The following is a 20,555-nucleotide window of genomic DNA, read 5'->3' on the forward strand; positions in this document are numbered from 1 at the left end:
ATGCTGAGGGCACCTGGAGAAGCATCTGGCCAGCTGTTCCCAGAGCCAGGGAAGCTGTGGTTGGCATTGGTCTGGGCACTCTCTGGCCAGCTCTCTCTTCCCATCTGGCACACATGATCTGTGGTTTGATGGGCTGTTTCTGTTCTTAAATTGGACATAATTGCAACACACCATTATATCTGTTCTCACTCTTGATCTCTGGGAAGTTTGGCCTCGAGGCTCAGCTGAAGTTAACAGTAAACACTGTTTGGATTCCTTTGGTTGGTTTTTTGGTTCCTCGTGTCTCAGGAGCAGGGGCTGTCATGCAGGCAGTGTTGCCTGTGGAAGTGAACTGGGTGCTCTGCTGCACCCAAAACACTTGTTCCCTGCTGCCTCCTCAGGAGCCAGGCTGGTGGCTCTCTGATCTGCACTCAAAGACAGTTTTTAAGGGAAATCTGCTGTCAGTTGCTCCTGTGGATTTGGGGTACCAAAGTCTATGGCAGATGCCACCCCCTTGGCTGCAGCAGGAGCGGCCACCATCCTGTACAAGGACGGGAGAGGGAAAAGGGGACTGTGAGCAGCATGTGGGACCTGCTGCTGCTGTGCCTCTCGTGGCAGAGTTTGTTCTTCTGCTTCACCTTGTTCTTCTGCTTGCTAAGCTTATTAATAATAATTTCAAGGCTTCATTGTGACCATATCCACTGTGATATTTGTTCTTGGACAGTGAGGAGCTGTTCTCAGCTTCTTTTGCATTAAACGAGGGGCTGCTCCAGGGCAGGGGTTTCCCAGGAGGGAAGAAGCCACTGGGTTCAAGGTACAGTTTCTTACACTTTCACTTCCCTTCTGAGTAGTTGCAGCTGAAGTTGTTGCCTCACAGCCCAGCAAGTCACAGTGTGGGGACTTGGTGTGGGTACGAGGGAAAACTGGGGCTGTGCACGCCAAGTGCTGCTGCTCAGGCATGGGCTGGGGATTACAGACACTCAGGAAAAAACCCTGAAAAATGCCAGTGCCACAGGAGTTGTTTCCATGTGAGAGAGAAGTGTTTTTCTTTCTCTCTCTCTCTCTCTCTCTCTTTTTTTTTTTTTTTTTTTTTTTTTTTTTTTTTTTTTTTTTTTTTTTTTTTTTTTTTTAACTGGGAACATCTCGTTTCAGATAAAAGGCTTGTCTTGTTCTTTGTTTTACCAGGAGCCATATCTCTTGTCTCTGTCTGGGCAGTGATGTTACTAATCACACGGAAGGAAGGAGAGGGGAAGCTTGCTTTGGGCTGTTTGCTGTCACTGCAGGTCCCTCGGGACGGATGTGCCCCTGGCATTTCTGTCTGTGGATGCTCCAGGCCGTGGGCCCTGCAGCTCCTTGGCTGTTCCAGCTGAGCAGTGTCACTGCTGGCACCTGCAGAGCCTCTCCTGGTGCAGCTCTGGCAGGGAAGGTGGAGGTGCTCTGGCAGCCCATCCTGCAGGCGCTGGGAGCTCGCGGTGTAGGGAGAGCAGAGCCAGAGGTGCCGGCAGTGGGAGCGTCCTGGGGACACAGCTGCCCCTGTCCCCTGTCTCAAAGTGCCCTGCCCCTGTCCCCTGCCCTCGGGGACTCAGCCTGGCTCTTGGGATGGCACAGAGGCTCTGGCTGCTCTGGGGGCTGTGCTGCCAACACCTGCCCAGAGCTGGAATTTCCTGGGGGAACACCTGCCTGGGGGCTCAGAATGGATCCAGGCTCGCGTTGCATTAGCTCTGTGTGTGTGAGAGCTCTCCCAAGGGAAACGGTGTGTGCTGGGAGGACAAAGCACTGGAAAATACATCCCAGGGATTTCTCTTATGAAGGGGCGTGGACTTTTAGGGAGGGCAGCACATGGATACTCTGAAGGGGGCATAAAAACAGTTGAGAGTCAAATGGCCTTGTTGGTGTATTCCGTATTTGTGTAAGAATTGGATCCTCTCTGAGTCCAGCTTGCTGTGCTATATTTGCAGTGAGCTATTGGGTCTAATCCCAGTTGTGAGAAAATAATGGCTTTTGTTGCCAAGCATATTTTCTCGCTTGTCACAAATCAGTGGGGTGAAGCATATGTTAGAGGAGCGGCTGTCTCAGGCTGCCCGGCGGGAGGATCCGTGACAGCGCTGTTCTCCCGGACGGATACCTCGGGTCATTCAGCAGGCGGCCGGGGCTGGGTGGGCTGCAGCCGGGGCTCTGCGCTGGGGACTCGGCACCGGCCTTTGTCCTGCTCCCCGCCGGCAGCTTTCAGCCCAGCCCGTTGCTAGAGAAACCTCTGCTTTTGTCTGGCCCTGTCTGAGCAGCCGGAGCGTGGCTCTGGCCCGGCGGGGCCGGCGAGGGGCTGTTGTGCCAAACCCGACATCTCCTGCAGGAGGAGGAGGAGGAGGGTGGTCGCTGGCAGGGCCCGGCTCCGGTGTGCAGCTGCTGGGGCAGGGCTGTGCAGGGCTCTGCCGGCTGCACCATCACCATCCCCACCAAAGCTGGGCTTTGGCTCCCTGAGCTGGAACACGCCTCGCTCCCCTGGCCTCTCGTGTCACTTTAGGCTCTAACCTTTGCAAATGCTCTCCAGGATTTCCCATTGCCTGCTTTCCACCAGTGTTTGCCTGTGTAGAATTGGGTTTATTCACTAACCCATCCTGAACTTCACATGTGTTGCCTGTCCGTGAGCTCTGCAGGGTGTCCTGCTGTCCTTCTGCTGGGGTTGGCTTCCATGGTGGCTGATACCAGCTGAGGAGCCAAAGGTTACGTTTTGGGGTTAGGTGCTGAAGAGGATTATCTAACACGGAAAACATAATTTGCAGTTGGCTGAAGGTTGGAGTTCCAGCCTGTGAATCCCCCACAGTGGACAGTAGCGTGGCTGCAGGCAGTGCAGGAGCTGTCAGAGCTGTCCCCAGGAGTGCTGACTCCCAGCGACCCGTGGAGCCCTGAGCGATGTCCTTCTCTCTGCTACCACATCTGTCTTTGCATTGGTGATGCCAGCAGCCTTTCGGTTTGTTTTCTACACAAACCCTTGCCATTTAGCATGCAGCAGCAGCCCCTGGGGTCAGTGCCCATGTCCACTGTTGGTGTGATGGCCTGTCACTGGGTGACTTTGGGGTCATGGCTGGCAGCTGCCTGTGCCTGCAGAGCCTCTACGTGCTGGGCTGGAGCTGGCCTGGCTGAACTCCTGCAAGGAAACTTAGAAGTGTCAAATCAACATGTTACAGGCATAGGAAAACAAAGAAATTCTGTTGACAAAAATCAAAGTGTGCCAGGGACAGAGAGAGCTGTACTCCAGCAAACTGGGAACAGAGAGAATAATGACTGAGGCACTGATACCATTGTTGTGAAACCTCATTTGCAATTTAGTTTCCTTTCAGGCATTCTTTTAGCAGAGAATTTAACATTTAAAGGTATCTCTAGCATTCTCTGTGGATGGGATTGTCCTTCGTTTTGGAGTTTCTGTAACTTGCTGTGAGTGAGGGCTGATGTCTGTGTGCAGCAGATGCCCAGAGTCCTGGGGAAAGCCCTGTCTGGGCAGAGGCAGCAGTTGTGCTGAGCATCCCTGCTCTGCCTCACCCTTCCTCCTCTGCCGGGGCCTTGGCTTCTCTCCAGCGTCAGGTGAGCAAAGTGAGAAAAATAGACCTACTTACAAAGCCTAGGGAAAGGCAAAGGACATCTTGTGTGCTATGGGTTGTTGATACAACTATTAGAAGCTTTAAAGAGGTTGTTTCTGTAGGGAGACTGAAACGGCCACAAGTGCTGTGGCTGGTCTGGGCACTGTCATGAGGGGAAGAAAGTGAAGGGTCTCAAGGTGAGCACATGCAGGAGCTGCCTCACCTGGGCTGTGCCCACCTGCCCTGTGCCAGGGCTGTGTGGTGGTGGGGAGCTCTCCCCTCTCCTGGGGGCTCTGGGGACAGGCAGGCAGCACATGGACCCGTGCCATCAGCTGACCCCTGCCATTCCAGCTCCTCTGATCCCTCCGCCGTGCAGCTGCCCCCCGCAGCCAGCTCAGCCCAATTGTTCCCAGTTTGAATAGATTTTCCTACCATCCAGTCTCATTTTTCCTCTCCTCTCAGTTCTACACATTCCCTCCTGTGGAGCTCTGGGCAGAGCTCAGCTGCTGCTCCAAGAAGAGTGAGCAGCTCCTGCACTTGTGTCCCGGCCAGGTGCCCTTCACAGAGCTGCAGAAACCCTGCCCGGCCTTGGGAAGCCTTGGGGAGGTGTGTTTCTCTCACGTCCTGTGCCACAGGTGCTGTGTTGCTTCTCTTGCAGAGAGGACAAGGTGTCTATCTGTGCCCGTGAGCAGTGCTGCCTTCCCCACTGCCTGCCGTGTCTTGTGGGTTCAGAATCCCCTGTGACTTGCAGCCAAGGTGGTGGGTTGTGGCAGTGCCAGGGCAGGGTCAGCACTGGAGACCAGCTCTGTCTGTTGTTCCTGTGCTGCCTGTTCCCTGCAGGACACAGCAGGGACACAGGGGCTGCAGGAGACACCAGCTGCCCAGGGAGCCCATCCCCACACTGCACAGGGACCTCCAGGCACTGCTGAGCAAACAAACCTGGAACAGATGAAACCTTCGGTGTTTTTGAGCTGGGATTTGGAGGGTGTGAAAGACTTTTTAACCCTTGAGCCAAAGCTGGGTTGGATTTCTTGGTAAACCTGGCAGTGCAGGGGGATGGGGTGAGAGCATGGTGCATGGCAGTGCCAGCTTCCTTTAAGGTGACAGTGCTGGCCATCCTGGAGGTATTCACATGGACATTGGTCAAGAAATAATGTGTTAGTTTGTGTGAGAATAGTATGTGATTTCAGGTAGTACCAGACAGATAGAAGTATGGTTTCTGGTTTCAAAAGGTAATTGAAAGCTCTGAGGTTGGTCTCAGTGTTGTAAGACTGTTTGTTTTGACAAAGAAAAAGGTTTACTGTGAGGCTGGTCAGTGGCACTGTTCTGCTCTCTCTTGGGACGCAGATCCTTTGGCCTTATTGAGCCTTCATTCACCCAGGGCTTGAAGGGAGCTCCAGCAGCGCGGTGCTGTTTCTCTGGGACAAGGAGGGACACCCTTCCTACCAGTGTCTGTAGGTGATGTCCTTTCCCCTCTCCCGTGTGCCTGCAGAAATCCGGACGCAGCTGGTGGAGCAGTTCAAATGCCTGGAGCAGCAGTCGGAGTCGCGGCTGCAGCTGCTGCAGGACCTGCAGGAGTTCTTCCGCAGGAAGGCCGAGATCGAGCTGGAGTACTCCCGGAGCCTGGAGAAGCTGGCTGAGCGCTTCTCCTCCAAGATCCGCAGCTCCAGAGAGCACCAGTTCAAGTAAGTGCGTGTTCCCGGGGCGGGCTGGGGCACGGGGATGGGCAGAGGCTGCTGTGAGCGCTGCAGGTTGGTGTGTAGTGCACAGTCCTGGCGGGGAGTGAAGTCCATCGTGTCAGCAGTGACCTCGTCTGTGTCACCCCTGGGTGGGGCTCACAGAAGAAACTGGACACGGCTCTTTCCAAGGCTTCCACCACAGCATCAGTGACCTGTGCTCCCTGGGTTACACTTACTGTGCACTTCCTGAGCAAGGCAATAAAAATAGGAATTGGGGACCAGGAAGGAGTCAAACCCTTTGATTTTTTGGAAGGGTCTTGAATTCAACCATGATTTGATTGTGCAGATAGTGGTGGGCCTGGTCTGTAGCCCTTGTTACTGTGTGTAGCCCAGTCATCAGTTGTCCAGGTGCTGTGCTGGCACACTCAGGCTTGGAAGCAGTTTCTGGAAATGGAATTTACTGCAGTTTATTTGCAATAAAGTATGTGTTTTTTTCTGTGCTTAGCTGTACAGTGTTGGAGGGAGGCACATCCTTGTGGAAATATTGTGAAACAAAGCTTTGAAGTAGGAAATATGAACCGAGTCTTGGGATTGTGTGAGAACCAAACCAGTGATGCAATCGTGAAATCCATGAATATGTAAATATGTGTTTTCAAAAGCAGCTTCTTTTCAGTTTAACCACACTTGTGAGCTTGGCTAAAACAGAAAATATCTGAAAAAAAAATAGAAAGGAAAATCAACTTGACTTGGAATTTTGGTTTGGAGGTGACTGCTCTGTGCTCAGGATACTGCCTTGTGCCACCCTGCTGGGCTGGTGACCCCAAGGCTCTGTGGAGGTTAGTGCCCACTGCAGCTGGGGGCTGCTCCCTGCCCCCTGTGTGTGTTCCAGGCCAGGGGTGTTGGGCTGGGCTCTGCAGGGCGATGCTTCTGCTCATGCCAGCTGTCAGCAGCTGCTGCAGGTTGTGTCCCTTGCCACAGCTGGCTCTCCTGGTGGTGTTGGGGTCTCGCTGGGCAGCGTGAGCAGTGCTGGAGCTGTGCCCGGCAGGATGTGTGCCCTGTGCCTGGCAGGATGTGTGCCCTGACCCCAGCAGGATGTGTGCCCTGTGCCTGGCAGAGGCTGTGCCCAGCACGATGTGTGCCCTGTGCCCGGCAGGATGTGTGCCCTGTGCCCAGCAGGATGTGTGCCCTGTGCCTGGCAGAGGCTGTGCCCAGCACGATGTGTGCCCTGTGCCCAGCAGGATGTGTGCCCTGAGCCCGGCAGGCTGTGTGCCCTGTGCCCGGCAGGCTGTGTGCCCTGTGCCCGGCAGGATGTGTGCCCTGAGCCTGGCAGGATGTGTGCCCTGAGCCCGGCAGGATGTGTGCCCTGTGCCTGGCAGAGGCTGTACCCAGCAGGATGTGTGCCCTGAGCCCGGCAGGATGTGTGCCCTGTGCCTGGCAGAGGCTGTGCCCTGGGGCCATGCAGCAGCACTGGTGGCATGGAAGCAGGGGCTGGTCCTGGATGCCCTCCTTGCACCACCTCGGCCTGAGCTCTCCACTTTTGCCTCTCTGGGCCACAGAGTTTGTCCCTGTCTCTTCTTCTGCCAGCAGTGCCTGTGAAAGTCTCTCAGCTGGAATTCTGCCCTTTGTTCCAGATGAAGCTCATGTCATTCAGTTCAGTGCCCAAAGACTGCAGCTGCTGTTCAGTGCCTCTCAGAGAGCCTGGGCTTTGCCTGCTTGCTGCCCTTCTCACCAGCCCCAGGCTCTTCACAGTCTGTTTCTTCATCTAACCCCTGGTGATTTTTTTCCCGTTTCAGCTGCAAGAGCAGTGATTTCTGCAGTTACGTTACTAAATCCTATTTATTCCATATTACTAAATCCCATTTAATCTGTTTACTTGGTCTCTCCAGTGTGAGGCTTTACTGCTGTCTTATGCCAAGCTCTGCTGATGATGAGTTGCTATTCAGATCCTCTCTGTCCTTCTGGCATCTGCCTGTTGCATTGATTGTGTGGTGCTGGATGCTGCAGTGTGCACCAAGGAATTGGCCATTAAGGAGCTCTGGCTCAGAGGTGGAGCCCACCTGAGTGTGTTCATGGTGGGCACAGACACTCGGAGGTGATGTTGGATGCAGAACCCTTTTATGAACACTTTCTAGTGGCCTGAAACCAGCACAGTGTATATGGTGGCAAAGGGCCCTTCTGCAGTGGAGTGACAGCTGTATTCATGGTGCAAGTGGAAAGAAGGAACAGAACTCTCTCCAGGGACGTCTCTTCTCCTGTGCCATCTTCCAGAGCACGCAGTTTGGGAAGGGGCTGGCTGGGGGCCTGGTGTGGTCTGGTTTGTGTGCAGTGGACATCCCTGCGTGGCAGTGCTGGTACAGCCAGGAGAAGAGCTGATGTCCCAGTCCCAGTGACTGTGTGCAGGAGGCAGTGTGCTCACAGCATTCCTTTGAGAGTGTGTGCCTTTTCGACCTGTTCACCTGACCTTTGGGATTTTTTTCTCCACAATTCTCTAGGAAAGATCAGCACCTCCTTTCCCCCGTGAACTGCTGGTACCTGGTTCTGACGCAGACGCGCCGGGAGAGCCGAGACCACGCCACCCTGAATGACATCTTCATGAACAATGTCATCGTGCGCCTGTCGCAGATCAGCGAGGATGTCATCAGGCTCTTCAAAAAGGTGACCTGGGCAGCCTTGTTTGTCAGCATCCATCCTGCCATTTTGGTCTGAAATGGAATTTTCATAAATGCTGCGGAGCAAGTCTTGCAAGGGACTATCACTGAAAGTCTTTCTAGGTAGTATTTATCCTAGAGTTTTAAAGAAGATCTAGACCTGTCAAGTCTAGAGTGTGAGGTGTGACCTGGTGCTCAGAGTGCCAGAGAAATGAGAGGTGGAAACGTGGTGACTTTTTTTGAAGGCTCTTTGGAGGGTGTCAGAGAACAAGTCAGAACAGGCTTGTTGTGTGGAACCTTGCTCAAGAGCAGGATGGCAGCTGTGAGGCAGGTACAAGAAAGGAGTCAGTGTGGCCTCCTGGAGGAAGAGTCATGCCTCAGAAATTCAGTGGAGGTATTTCCAGGAGCCAGAGATCATATCATTAGCTGGTAAAGGGCCTTAGCTGAAGTTCTTGAAGAGCTGTTGAAGAGTAGAGAGGGGTTGTTTTCTGGATTAATGATTAGTTAAAAGACAGGAAAAAAGGGAAAGAGAGTTCCAATGCAGTTCCTAATAAGTTATTTGGAAAAAGCCTTAATAGTAAGATAATAAAATCTGCTGATGATACAGAATTATTAATGATAACCAAATTAAAAAGGAGCATGAGAGACTTCTGAGAATCACGCAGTCAGGTGGACCAGGACTGTTCACTGAAGGTGAGGAGTGTGCTAAGAGCACGAAGAGTCCCAGCAGAGGGTGGGCTCTGTGGCCGTGCTCTCGTCAGGGCAGCTGGGGACTGCAGTAAGGGAGCAGGGTGAGCCAGAGCACCTGCCTCTCCAACAGGAGAAGGCTCATAATCAGGGCTTATCTTGAAATTTTAGCCCGACTGGAGAATAAATTTCATGTGATATTTTTATGGCCAGTTTCCTCTAGTTTATAGATCTGACCTAGAAATTAAACTGCAAGGTCAGGTTTGTGTTGGCTGATTTGATATGGGATACCATCCCTTTTCCTGTTCTCCTGCCCTCCAGAAATGGAGATATTTGGTATATGTTGATTAGTACAGTTCTGTCTCAAAATGTTCCTCCCATTTGCATTTTGCTCTGAACCGTTTTTTGAGATTTATATTTAAACTATCCTTCTGCTTTCCCTGCCCATGTCTGTGGACGTGTCTTGTCTGGAAACACAGGACAAATTCAGCCAGCTTTGCAAACAAGGACATATATTCAGTGTTTTGAGTGTTCTCTTGTTGTATGTCAATCCTCAGCCAGGACAGGATGGTGAAGTATTCATCCATTCATCAGAATTATTTCTTTGTGTTTAGTTTTCTTCCATCTCCCCTCATTTGTAAACTTAAATTTCAACTTCTAAGGCCCAACATTTAAGTTCAGTAGAAATGGTTGCTCCTTGTTTCTCCCTCCTCCATTTCCTGCCAGGAGAACTGGCGTGACTCTCTCTGCAGCCTGCCAGGGCCAGCAGCTGCTCTGCATCCAGAGGAACCTTTAGAGTTGTGGGCATTTGTGACTGCCCTGTGTTTGTTCCTTGGACTTACCTGTCCCTGGAAATACTGTTCAGCTAAATCAGGGAAACGACTTACTTTGTGTCAACGTTTGCCTTTCATGTGGACAGGGATGCTGCCACTTCGAGGCATATTCAGGTTTTTTATTTTTCTCAACCTGTGGCACAGCTTGTCTGAAGGGATCTGAGGCTGCACTTCTCACTTCACAGCAGTGCTCAGTTGGTAAATGGGTTTTGAAGATCCAGCCTTGCAGCGTAGAGGCTGCTCAGAGGAAGGATCTCTCTCTGTGGTGTCCAGTGTGGCTTTGAGTGTGGTGGGTGAAGAGCTCCAGTCCCTCAGGAGAGGGGCTGGGCTGTGCCAGGCTGCTCCACAGAGCCCAGCACCAGAAGGGTTAAAGCACCCACAGCCCTGGTTCAGCTGCTGGCTGTGCTGGAGATTGCTCTTTGATGGTAAATTAGGGCAACACTTTTTTCCAGAAATGCCACTTTTAATTCTTCCCATCTAGAGTTTATTAATGGCCTGTGACATGCTGCGGGGACATAAGGAGCCAGGAGTTCTGTGTTTGCTGCGTTCATTATGTAAATGTAAACAGTCCCAGCAGGGAGGGCTCCCGGGGCACAGGATGAGCAGAACTAAGGAGCAGTCGCTCAGCAAGGGGCCAATCTGCCTAGGAAGGTGTGGGGTGCTGAGCTGCTGCCTCCCTGGCTGAGGCTGGCAGCAGTGGGGTCCCCCATCACCGAGCCGGGTGCTGCGGTTTGTTCCTCTCCGCCCAAGGGTCCTGCCCCACGGGCTCCAGCAGCCTCCCTGGTGTCCAGCTGGGAACCCTTCCAACCCAAACCATTCTGGGATTCTGTGAGGAAAGCAGAGGAAGAAAACTCAATTGGGCAGATTTCCCTGGAGCTTCCAGCGTGAGTCACGTTCCCGGTGCAGGAGGGGAGGATCAAGGCGAGCGTGTTGATGTTGCTAATAGGCAATAAGTGGAGATGCTGAGATGTGTCCCTGCAGAGATCTGGCTCGCTCTGCTGTCAGGGAGAGTCTGTCCCCATGAAACCTCACAGTGTGTCCTGGCAGACTCAAACCCAGGGTGAGGGACCCACCGCCAGGCAGGTGTTTCTGCACTCTGACCCTCTGCTGTGGCAGAAGGGAGTTTGATGCTTCTTCCAGGCATGGGATACAGGGAATTACACATTTGAGACAGAGCATTGCTATGTCCAAAATAAGGGTGCTGGGTTATTCCCCAGCGTGGGATTTAATTATGTGTTGTGACAGTGAATTTAATTACACCCCGTGTTGCATTGTCCTGGATGGAGGTTGGATGAGGAAATAGTGTCTGGATAGGAGCTCTTGTTTTTGTCTTTCGATAAGTATTCTCTGTTGCCAGTCATCCATGCTGCTGCTTCCCTGTACTTTGTCAGCAGTGGCAGGAATTTTAATAAATTGCTAACTTGAAGCCATTGCTGTCTCAGTGAGCAACTGTGGGTTTTGGAGGAATGTGAGGCACAAAGGAAGCAGCTAAATTGTAGGTTTGGGTTTTGTGGATGGTCCCAGGGAACTGCAATGATATTTTGGTGCTGTCTCCTGTGAGGACACAAAGATAATTTCTCCACTGGGGAAAGGGAAGGCAGCAGGTTTGGAGGAGAGGCAAGTCCTTCAGCTGCTCCCTTGCTTTGCTTGAGAGAGGCTCCAGCATCCTCACTGTGGACACTGCCCTCCTGGGAGCTGTGGGCCTCAGCTGAGCACCTTCTGGTCAGTGCCATCACCCTGGCACCTTGTATCCATGGCATGGGACCAGTGTGCATCAGTCAGGCCTCTGAGGGTGGGACTGTCCCTCACAGACACACTGTGGTCACTGGTGGAACTTTCACCTTTAGACTCCTTGCTTCAGGCTTTGCTTTAACTCTAACTTCTAGTAATCTAGATTAAACTTTCGAAGTATGCAGGTTGTCCCATTGACTGGAATTAGAGGTCCTTTCTGTGTTGAGGGCTTCTCTCATCGCCCAGCCTGATGGAATGTTGTTTTCCCTGCCCACGTGCGCAAAACTTCCTGGAGTTATTTGAGGAAACCTGGAAGAAAGTGCTCAGTTTTGGTTTGGTTTGGTTTAGGGGAGGGAGGAGGGGTGTCTATACTTAGTTTAAACACATCTTCAAGCTATAATAAGTATTTCCTAGCCAGGAAGATTCCAGGGAGAGATTTGTGGTGTAATTACAGGCTGGCAGGAAAGCAGTGTGAGCACATCCCAGCACCTCCAGCTGCTGGGTTGCAGTAGGAGTTGGTTTGATCTGCAGCCAAGCCCAGTGCTGGGCAGTTCCCCATGCTGTGGCCTCTCCATGAAGGGCTGTGTCCATGCTGTGGGAGGCTGGCAACTGCGTTTGCCTCATCCTGCCTGGCAAGGACAGGGAAAACACAGGCTGGTAATGGGATTTCAGCAGGCAGGAGAATGCCAGGAGTTCCTCACTGGCAGTGAGTGTCTCCTCAGCTGGCTGAACTTTGGCTGCTGCTGTTGTGAAACTGGAAACTTTATTTATATAACTGTGGTGTAGCTATTTTGTAATGTCCTTTTCCAGAGATGCTTTGGTTCACTTGGGTCAAACAGTGAGAATGAGCTACTGAGGAGAAGCTGGGGTGGTGGGTCTTGGCCAAGGGAAATGTAAACCTGGGATGCCAGTGCTGAGGAGCTCTGATAATCTTTACTCTGAAATACCAACCTTTGCTGCTCTGTGATTAAACACATCTGCTGCTGGACCTACCTGCAATTTCCAGCCAAGTGCTTCAGATCAGGACAGATTGACAGGTGATGCTGTGGGGCTGGAGAATGCCAGTCTAGGGAGCTGCAAACCCACAAATGGCTGTTGGATGATGTACACCTTGCCAGTCTCAAAGGGAGTCTCTGCCAGTCCCCAGACTGGGGACAGTGTTGTGTGTTATACCGGAATGGGGAGTTGACTGTGGGCTGGGAATGAATACTACCAGTGGAAGGGCAAAGCAGTATTGCCTGTAATTTTAGATTCATCTGTTTTGCAGATTAAATAAGTTAAATTATGTGGAATTCCTCCTCATGGTCTCTGAAAGCTAGGTTGGTTGATCCATGGGCAAACATCAACCTGAAATGAATATGCAGCAGTTCTGAAGCTGCATGAGACTTTGCTGCACTGTGTATTCCTGTTTATGGCTCCTCTGAAACTTATTTTTATTTTAGAACTGCATGTTTTGAGCATAACAGTCTCACCTGTCCTTGTTTTTGTCTTGCAGAGCAAGGAGATTGGCCTCCAGATGCACGAGGAGCTCCTGAAAGTCACCAATGAGCTCTACACGGTGAGCAGTGAGCCAGTCCCACCATTCCTGGCTGGCAGCGTGGGGAGCACAGGCATTTGTTAGGGCAAAGCAGAGGAGACTGTGCCCTGGCTGTCCTGCCCCTCACATCCTCTGGGAGGGTCTGGCTCCTGGCTGGGGTGGTGGCAGTGCTGGAGGATTCCTCAGCAGTGCGAGGCCAAGGGCTGGGTCACTGCCCAGCTGCTGCCCCTGAGCATGGCTGGGACGTCTGGGATGTGATCCAGTGTGATCCTTGTGTCTGTGAGGCTCTCACCTGCCAGGGCTCCAGCACCACGTTGCCTTTTGGCCCTGCTCAGACACTGGGTTGATGATTGCAGGCACCAGTGGCTCTGAGCTGGTCCTGCCTGTTTGTTGGACACCTCCCTGCTCCTCTGAGCCCAGGGCCTGGGGGGATGGCTGAACGTGACCTTCTGCTGGGGCATGCACAAAACTTCTGGCTCCTAGGGGCACAGCTCTCTCTGTCTTGTGCCCCAAGGAGCACTTTGGCTGCAGAGTTGTCTGTGCCTCCCAGTGAGATCATGTGCTCTTAGTCAGGACGTGGCTCTTCAAGCAGATTTTCATAGCAGGGTAGTAAGAGTCTTTGTGTTGCTACTGCCTCTTGCCCTGTAGCAATTGTTTTTTTTAGAAATTTATTTTATTTGTGATTTAGGAGCAACAAAACCATATAAAGTCTGCCTTTTGTTGGGAAATTGAGATAATATATTTGCTTTCTTTGGTTGTGTCTGTAACTGGTACATAAATAATACTGCAGTAGGTTTATTCCTAAACAATCATTCTATTTCATCTTTTTGAAAAACAGACCTAAACAACAGAGCATGAATGATTGTATTTGAAATTTCTGCCATAAATCTCCTCTTAACAGGTTTGTTCCTGCATTGGCCGTTGAAGGATTTGATTGTTGTGAGACCTGCAGTGTGGGTGGACAGCAGATCAGATTAAAAAGCCTATGTGAGATTTGGGAGTGCGTTGTTGATGGTTGAATGTCACAAGCTGTGTTAGGGGTGGTGACTAATTAAGATTAATTACAGCAGCAGCATGTCAGATGCAAAACAAGGGAAAACTAACAAAGGCTGGGCTGGCCTGGGTAGCTGTGGACCAGTTTGCTCTGGACCCAGACACAGGACTTGTCCCATCCCCGAGGGACACGCTGGGGTCAGCACTGTGCTGGGGTCCCAAGTGCAGGCAGTGGCCGAGGAGGAGCACAGAGGGCAATTCTGCTCATCCTCACAGGAGCTGGGGTTTCTCCCATTCACTGTTTGCTCCGTGTGCTGAGCAGAATGGGCTTGAATGGTGAAACACACGGGTTTGGATGGTGAACCTGGAACAGCTGGAGGAGCTCTGTGTTTGTGTTCAGCCTTGCTGCTAAGATAACAGACTGGTTGTGTCATCCAGCCAGGAGGGAGCAGGGAAGGGAAAGGGACATGCTGCCTTCAAAAGCATGAAGAAAAGCCTGTGGGGCAGTCGGGGTCACCTCACATCTGCCTGGTGCCAGCAGCTCCTGCGGTCAGAGGGTTCTGTCCTTGAGCCATCGGGTGAAACGGGCCCAGCTGCCCCCTGGCTCACGGGGGCTGGCTGGGGACATCCTTGGGACTGAGCTGCTGCTGCAGTGTTCTTTGCAGCACGTTGGGAGCCCACGAGCAGCGTGGGAACTGTGGCTGTGACACGGGGTGAGGGCCTGGCTCACAGGACACCAGGCTGCTGCTGCTTCAGAAATGTCACTTGTGTGCTGGCAGCACAGCGAAGTCGATTTTCTTGCCTCTGGCCAGGCCTTTACCCACAGCTCATCCGTGCCCTGGCAAGGCTGCTTTTTAAGCCTCTCCGAGGGGAATTCTGTGCACTGGGCAGAAACTACAGTTTTTTACAGGCTTCTCAGGCGTTCACTGTCTCAAACTTAAGCCAAAACAACCACATTGATTTTAACTCAGCCTTGTTGCTGTTCTGATGCAAGCCACCCTGTGGATTCTGTATGGAGAGAACCAAAGCCACACTGATTTTAATCAAAATGGAAGTGGATGACTTTCATTCTGAAGTGGAGATGCTTGTGAATGGTTCTGTGCAGAAGTAGTTCAGCTGTGAATTAAAACCAGCTTCATTCCTTTGGTTGCTCCTTATGGATTCCAGCAGGGAGGTACCAGTTGGAGCTGGTAAAGGCAGAAGGCTGAGGGGGCCTGAGCCTGTACCTGACACCCACGGTCACCCCATTTCTGCTCTGGCTCCTCTGCTGGGTCACAGCCTTGGGGATGAGCTGTTGAGGAGAACAAAGCCCTTGTAGCAGGAGACTGCCAGTGGTGCCATTTATGGCCGGTGTTTTGGCAACAGCCTTTATCCAGAACATGTAATTAATATGGAAAACACAACTCGTGTTGTTAAATAACTAATGAACATTGGAACATATTTTTCCTCCTTCGCTGCAGCTAATTAACTGATTTGCAGGAAAGATCCCCGGGACGCAGCTGTGGCAGTTTGTCTTTGTGTCACAGCAATGCAAGCCAGGGACAGCAGGATTTGATTGCCTGCATGGAGATGGCACAGGGGAATTGCAGATCAGGGGCTGATTGCTGCAGTGCAGGTTGGCCCTGGCCAAAATTAAGGCAGTTATTAAATAGAAATACCCTCTGAATTTCCAGGAGCGAGCTGTGTGGCAGGGCAGCTGGTGAGGAGCACAGTGAGCTGCTTAAGGTGTCTATTTTGGTTGGGTAACTGTCCCATAACCTTTGGATTTCACAAAAATCCTGCAGTCTGGACCCCTGTTACTCGTTGGACTTCTCTGTCATGTTGTCAGGGCCTCTATGAGTGCTGTAGAAACCTTTCCTCTTACTGCCTGTAGCCCTGATATGCAGCTCATTGCTTTTTCATTTCTCTGTGTGTTTCACAAAAAGATGTAGATGGTGAGGATGAGGAAGGCTCAGTGAAACCCTCTGTTCTTTCTCTTTAGGAAAATCCCAGGAATCATCTGGTTTATGTGTGTCCTGTGCCATTCACTGCAGAAAAGGCAGTTTGCAATAGGTGGCTGGAATCTGTGTTAAGAATTTGCAGGGTTATGGAAATGCAGCAGCTGAGGGCCAAGGCAGGAGCCCTTGCTCAGAGGCCCTTGGCTGTGCCTGCAGTGGGATCTCCCTGCAGGGGCAGGTTTGTGCAGCCCCGAGGCAGCATTGGGAGCCTTCAGCTGAGGCCGTGCTTGGCAGGAGGAGGGATCATGCGGCTCAGCCTGCCCTGCTCCAAGTCAAACACTGCTGGGTCCTGCTGACAGCCGCAGATGAGGAAAGCTCTGTGTTTTCTTCATCAAAGTGTGTGTAAAAATCCCCTGCATTTGTGGGTTCCTGCTCTGTTTTAACCCTTGGGCCTCAGGCAGCCCATCCCAGCATGTCCCAGCTGCAGTGCCCAGCCTTGCTGAGGCTGACTGCAGTGAGCAGTCGGGCACTGCAGGCTGTGTCAGGGCAATGTGAAAGAAACCATCCACATCCCAAAGGGAGATGATAGAAGGGGACAGTGTGACTAAAGGCATAAAGAGAGAGGAGCAGATATGTCCCTCTTGCCAGCTCTGTTAAAATAATCCAGTGTGCCCTTTGGACTCTTGTTTCTGAAAGGGAAGGCTGTGGTGGAATTTTGCCTGTAGAGTGTTCCAGGATCAGTATCATCCCTCCTGGATCTGGAATGTGAAGGACAAGGTACTGCTGCATCTCCCCAGGCACTGCCTGAGCCTGCTGGCAGCAGCAAGGGCAGGATGAGGTGTTGACAGGAGACAAACCTCATTTCTGCCTGGGAATTGCAGCTCCTCCACTTCTGGATGGCTCTGCTGTCTGGGTGGCAGAGTAAGGGCTGTCTGATGGCTCAGCAAGTGCAAGTGTAGGAACAGAGTGGGTAAGTCAAAAGGGAGTTCAGGGTGACTGTGGCCTCCCTCACAGTCACTTACCCCAGCTGCAGAGCTCTGAGGTTATTCCTTATTTCCTTATATTGGCAGGCATGTGCTGCTCTTTGACTGCAGGTGTGATGACACAGTGGGACTGAGTGTCATCATGATTCTCAGACCAGCCTGGAGCCTCTAGAAATAGGGCTGGGATTAATCTCTCAAACTTTCCTCCCCACTTTGTTCCTTAGTGCCACAGTGGCCCCCACAGCCCCTCTGCCCTGCCCAGGGCTGCTGGCTTGTCCTGCCCTGGTGCTCTGCGTGACCATGGGAAGGTGGCTCATGACCTCATGTGTCTGCAGGTGATGAAGACCTACCACATGTACCATGCAGAGAGCATCAGTGCTGAGAGCAAGCTGAAGGAGGCAGAGAAGCAGGAAGAAAAGCAGTTCAACAAGTCAGGGGACATCAGCGTGAACCTGCTGCGACACGAGGACCGGCCACAGCGGCGCAGCTCCGTCAAGAAGATTGAGAAGATGAAAGAGAAGGTGGGTGAGAGGGAAGGAGAAGGCAGCTGGGCTGGGGTTGGGGCTCCCTGCAGGCAGCCTTCAGCCTTGTCTTTGTCTGTGAGGCCATTCCTGTATCTCTGGGAAGGGGTTAGGAAGGCTGGTGCCTCGTGTGCACGTGCTGCTGGAAGGCAACCCAAGGACACCATCACAAGTGTCTTCCTGCTCCTGGCTGCGGGGAAGGGCCAGGAGCAGCTGCTAGAGAAGGTTTGGCTCTGAGTCAGGATGGCATGACAGCAGCAGGCAGTGCAGCCTTGGATGGGGTGGTGGACCTGCCCAGGAGCCGCATGGCCACTGTGGCACCTGCCTGACACCAGACCCTGCTCCAGGAGTTTGGGGTTTCTCTGTGATGTGTTCTTAAAGATGTGCTTTTAAAAATGAACAACAGCCTTGGGTTCACTGACGTACTGACTCCTGGTAGCAAAAAAATAGTTGGATCTATAAAATACCAGTATTCTTCCTCTGTGGACTGTCTGGGAGTGAGAGTGCAGTATTTAGATGGATTTGCTAGGCAAAACACTTTGTGCCATTCTGGCCTCAGCAAATCCCCCTGCCTCAGGATCTCCACGGTTTTTGTGTTAATTTTGGAGAAAAGGAGATAGCTTTCCCAGCCAGGATGAATTTGCTCACTGGCTCATCCAGCCTTGGGACATTTCTAACAGTGAGCTTCTTGGAAGGGTTAATCTTTTGATTCAGCCTTCAGAGCAGGGATCTGCCTGAGCAGATGTCCCAGATCTGGAGCACATCTGCTTTCCTACAGTTTTGAATTCTGGGTCCTGTTCTGAATTGTGCAGATTGGGCCTCTGGGCCAGATTCCACTTTGATACAGCTGCACACATCTGGAACAAGTCCAAACATATGTCAGCATTTCTGGGGGGAAAATTTGGCCCTCTGGTTTTGACTGATGCCAAAATCCCCAGCAGCAGCTGTGCTCAAGGGCTCCAAGTACCCATGAGCAGGATGCACTCCTCATGGCAGGCTGACAGTGCGAGGGGTGTTCAGATGGGATCTCCTCCACCCTGGCAAGGTCCCTGTTTTCATGCCAGACACCAAGTTTTAGTAATTACCTCGTCATACCCAGGCTGCAGGGTGCTGTAGGGCTCTGTGGCAGGAAAAACTGTGCCAAGACCATCTTGGTTGTGCTCTGACACTCCATTCTGCTTTTTCAGAGACAAGCCAAGTATTCTGAAAACAAGCTGAAGTGTACAAAAGCCAGGAATGACTACCTGCTGAACCTGGCAGCCACCAACGCGGCCGTCAGCAAGTACTACATCCACGATGTCTCCGACCTCATTGACGTGAGTCCCTTCCCTCTGCCCAGCCAACCTGGCTGAGCTCCTCATTGCACTCCTGTGTGGTGCTGAAGGGGTGTCTGTGGGGGCTTTAGGATACTCTTAACTGGGGCTGAAGATGTCCTGTGGGTTGGATTTGCCTTGGGGTGAGCCAGGTGAGACTGAGGTTTCTTCCTGCCCGTTGGATAGTCTGTGTTTGAGACAGAGAAATGCTTCCCGAGGTCACACACTGCCTTGGTTTTGGTGCTGAAAGAGAGGGGTTTTTTCTTTCTACTACTTGGTGGCTTTGGTGGTGATTCAGCACTTGTGGCAGTGCTGTCCTGGCTGGGGAAGGTGCCTTTGGGGCTTTGTCCCGGTGCTTTGCAGGGAGCAGGGAACAGCGTGGAGGCAGGTTCATGGCACTGGCAGGAACTGAACACTGGTGACTCCTACAAACTGCTTTGAGATGATTCAAAGAAGGGATTTACCCAGAGAAAGGACTTCTGCTTCTTCCTTTAACGGGTATCCCACAGCGTGTAGATTGCACAGTGCAGTTTCTTCTTGCTGGAGTTGCCTCAGTGGGTGCATAAATAGCTGAGCTTGAAGCACTTTGTTACCATCATTACCTGACTGTACAATTTAAAAAGCTGCTTGAGTGTCTACCTCCTTTCCTAGCCCATTAGCATGTAGTTACACTTCTGAGAATTAATTAAAGTCTTATGCAAAACCCCTAATGACTTCAAGATTTTGATATATGATAAAACACTCTTCATTATGTCCCTTTTGTTCTCTTTATTATTGAAGATGTGTTAAAAAAACAAGTGAGTTGATCGTGGAGACATTTGAATGCCAAGGTATGAGAACACCTTGATTTATCTGCAGGCTTTCTGCTTTTGCAGTATATATTCTCCCTTTCTTTCATTTAATTGTTTTTTAAGCAACAGTTACTTACTTTTGTGGAGTTTTTTGAATTCTGGAGATTTGCTGAGTTCCATTTTAGCTCTGTCTTTTTATTATTCATCCCAACTTCTATTTCCTCACTGACACTTCCACTGGAGTCAGCAGATGGCATTTCTCCTGCTCTCCAGGAATCCCTTCAGGGACTTCAGCTAAAGCATGTTTAACATGGAGCAATGAAATTTCCCCGCTTATAAATTCTGTTCACTAAAGAAACAAAATGTTGGATGTGTGAGCTGAGCATGGGTGTCAGCTATCTTCAAAGGGAGAGCAGTTTATATGAACAGGCTTTTTTACAGTTCAGTGTAGTTTGGAATGGTGAGGCAGGAAGTGCTTCAGCAGCTCCAGAAGAAATGTCACCGTGTCGCAGTGGTGCTGGAGGGGGTCTGTGCAGGGCAGAGGCCACGGAGGGAGCGGCTCTGCGGGGAGACTGGGGGAGACCAGAGCCGGGGAAGAGCTCCGAGCTCTGGGGGGAAACAGCTCCGAGCTCTGGGGGAACAGCTCCGAGCTCTGAGGGGAACAGCTCCGAGCTCTGAGGGGAAACAGCTCCGAGCCCTGAGGGGAACAGCTCCGAGCTCTGAGGGGGAACAGCTCCGAGCTCTGAGGGGAAACAGCTCCGAGCTCTGAGGGGAAACAGCTCCGAGCTCTGAGGGGAAACAGCTCCGAGCTCTGGGGGAAACAGCTCCGAGCTCTGAGGGGGAACAGCTCCGAGCTCTGAGGGGGAACAGCTCCGAGCTCTGAGGGGAACAGCTCCGAGCTCTGAGGGGAAACAGCTCCGAGCCCTGAGGGGGAACAGCTCCGAGCTCTGAGGGGAAACAGCTCCGAGCTCTGGGGGAAACAGCTCCGAGCCCGGGGGAAACAGCTCCGAGCTCTGAGGGGAACAGCTCCGAGCTCTGAGGGGAACAGCTCCGAGCTCTGAGGGGGAAACAGCTCCGAGCTCTGAGGGGAAAGAGCTCCGAGCTCTGAGGGGGAAACAGCTCCGAGCTCTGAGGGGAACAGCTCCGAGCTCTGGGGGGAACAGCTCCGAGCTCTGAGGGGAAAGAGCTCCGAGCTCTGAGGGGAAAGAGCTCCGAGCTCTGAGGGGGAACAGCTCCGAGCTCTGGGGGAACAGCTCCGAGCTCTGAGGGGGAACAGCTCCGAGCTCTGAGGGGAACAGCTCCGAGCCCTGAGGGGAAACAGCTCCGAGCTCTGAGGGGAACAGCTCCG

At 52.1% G+C, this 20,555-nt stretch overlaps 1 protein-coding gene across 2 annotated transcripts in view; it reads left to right on the forward strand.

Moving 5' to 3' along the window:
* Window positions 1-20,555, forward strand: part of SRGAP3 (SLIT-ROBO Rho GTPase activating protein 3) — a 68,854-nt gene that overhangs the window by 26,469 nt on the left and 21,830 nt on the right. For both annotated transcript variants that reach the window (XM_066327129.1, XM_066327130.1), the window contains exons 2-6: window positions 5,047-5,239; window positions 7,726-7,888; window positions 12,628-12,690; window positions 16,918-17,103; window positions 18,291-18,419. In XM_066327129.1, the coding sequence (XP_066183226.1) occupies window positions 5,047-5,239; window positions 7,726-7,888; window positions 12,628-12,690; window positions 16,918-17,103; window positions 18,291-18,419 (734 nt within the window). The remainder of the gene's footprint in view (window positions 1-5,046; window positions 5,240-7,725; window positions 7,889-12,627; window positions 12,691-16,917; window positions 17,104-18,290; window positions 18,420-20,555) is intronic.

The sequence above is a fragment of the Sylvia atricapilla genome, chromosome 11 (genome assembly GCF_009819655.1).
Source record: "Sylvia atricapilla isolate bSylAtr1 chromosome 11, bSylAtr1.pri, whole genome shotgun sequence".
Taxonomy (NCBI): domain Eukaryota; kingdom Metazoa; phylum Chordata; class Aves; order Passeriformes; family Sylviidae; genus Sylvia; species Sylvia atricapilla.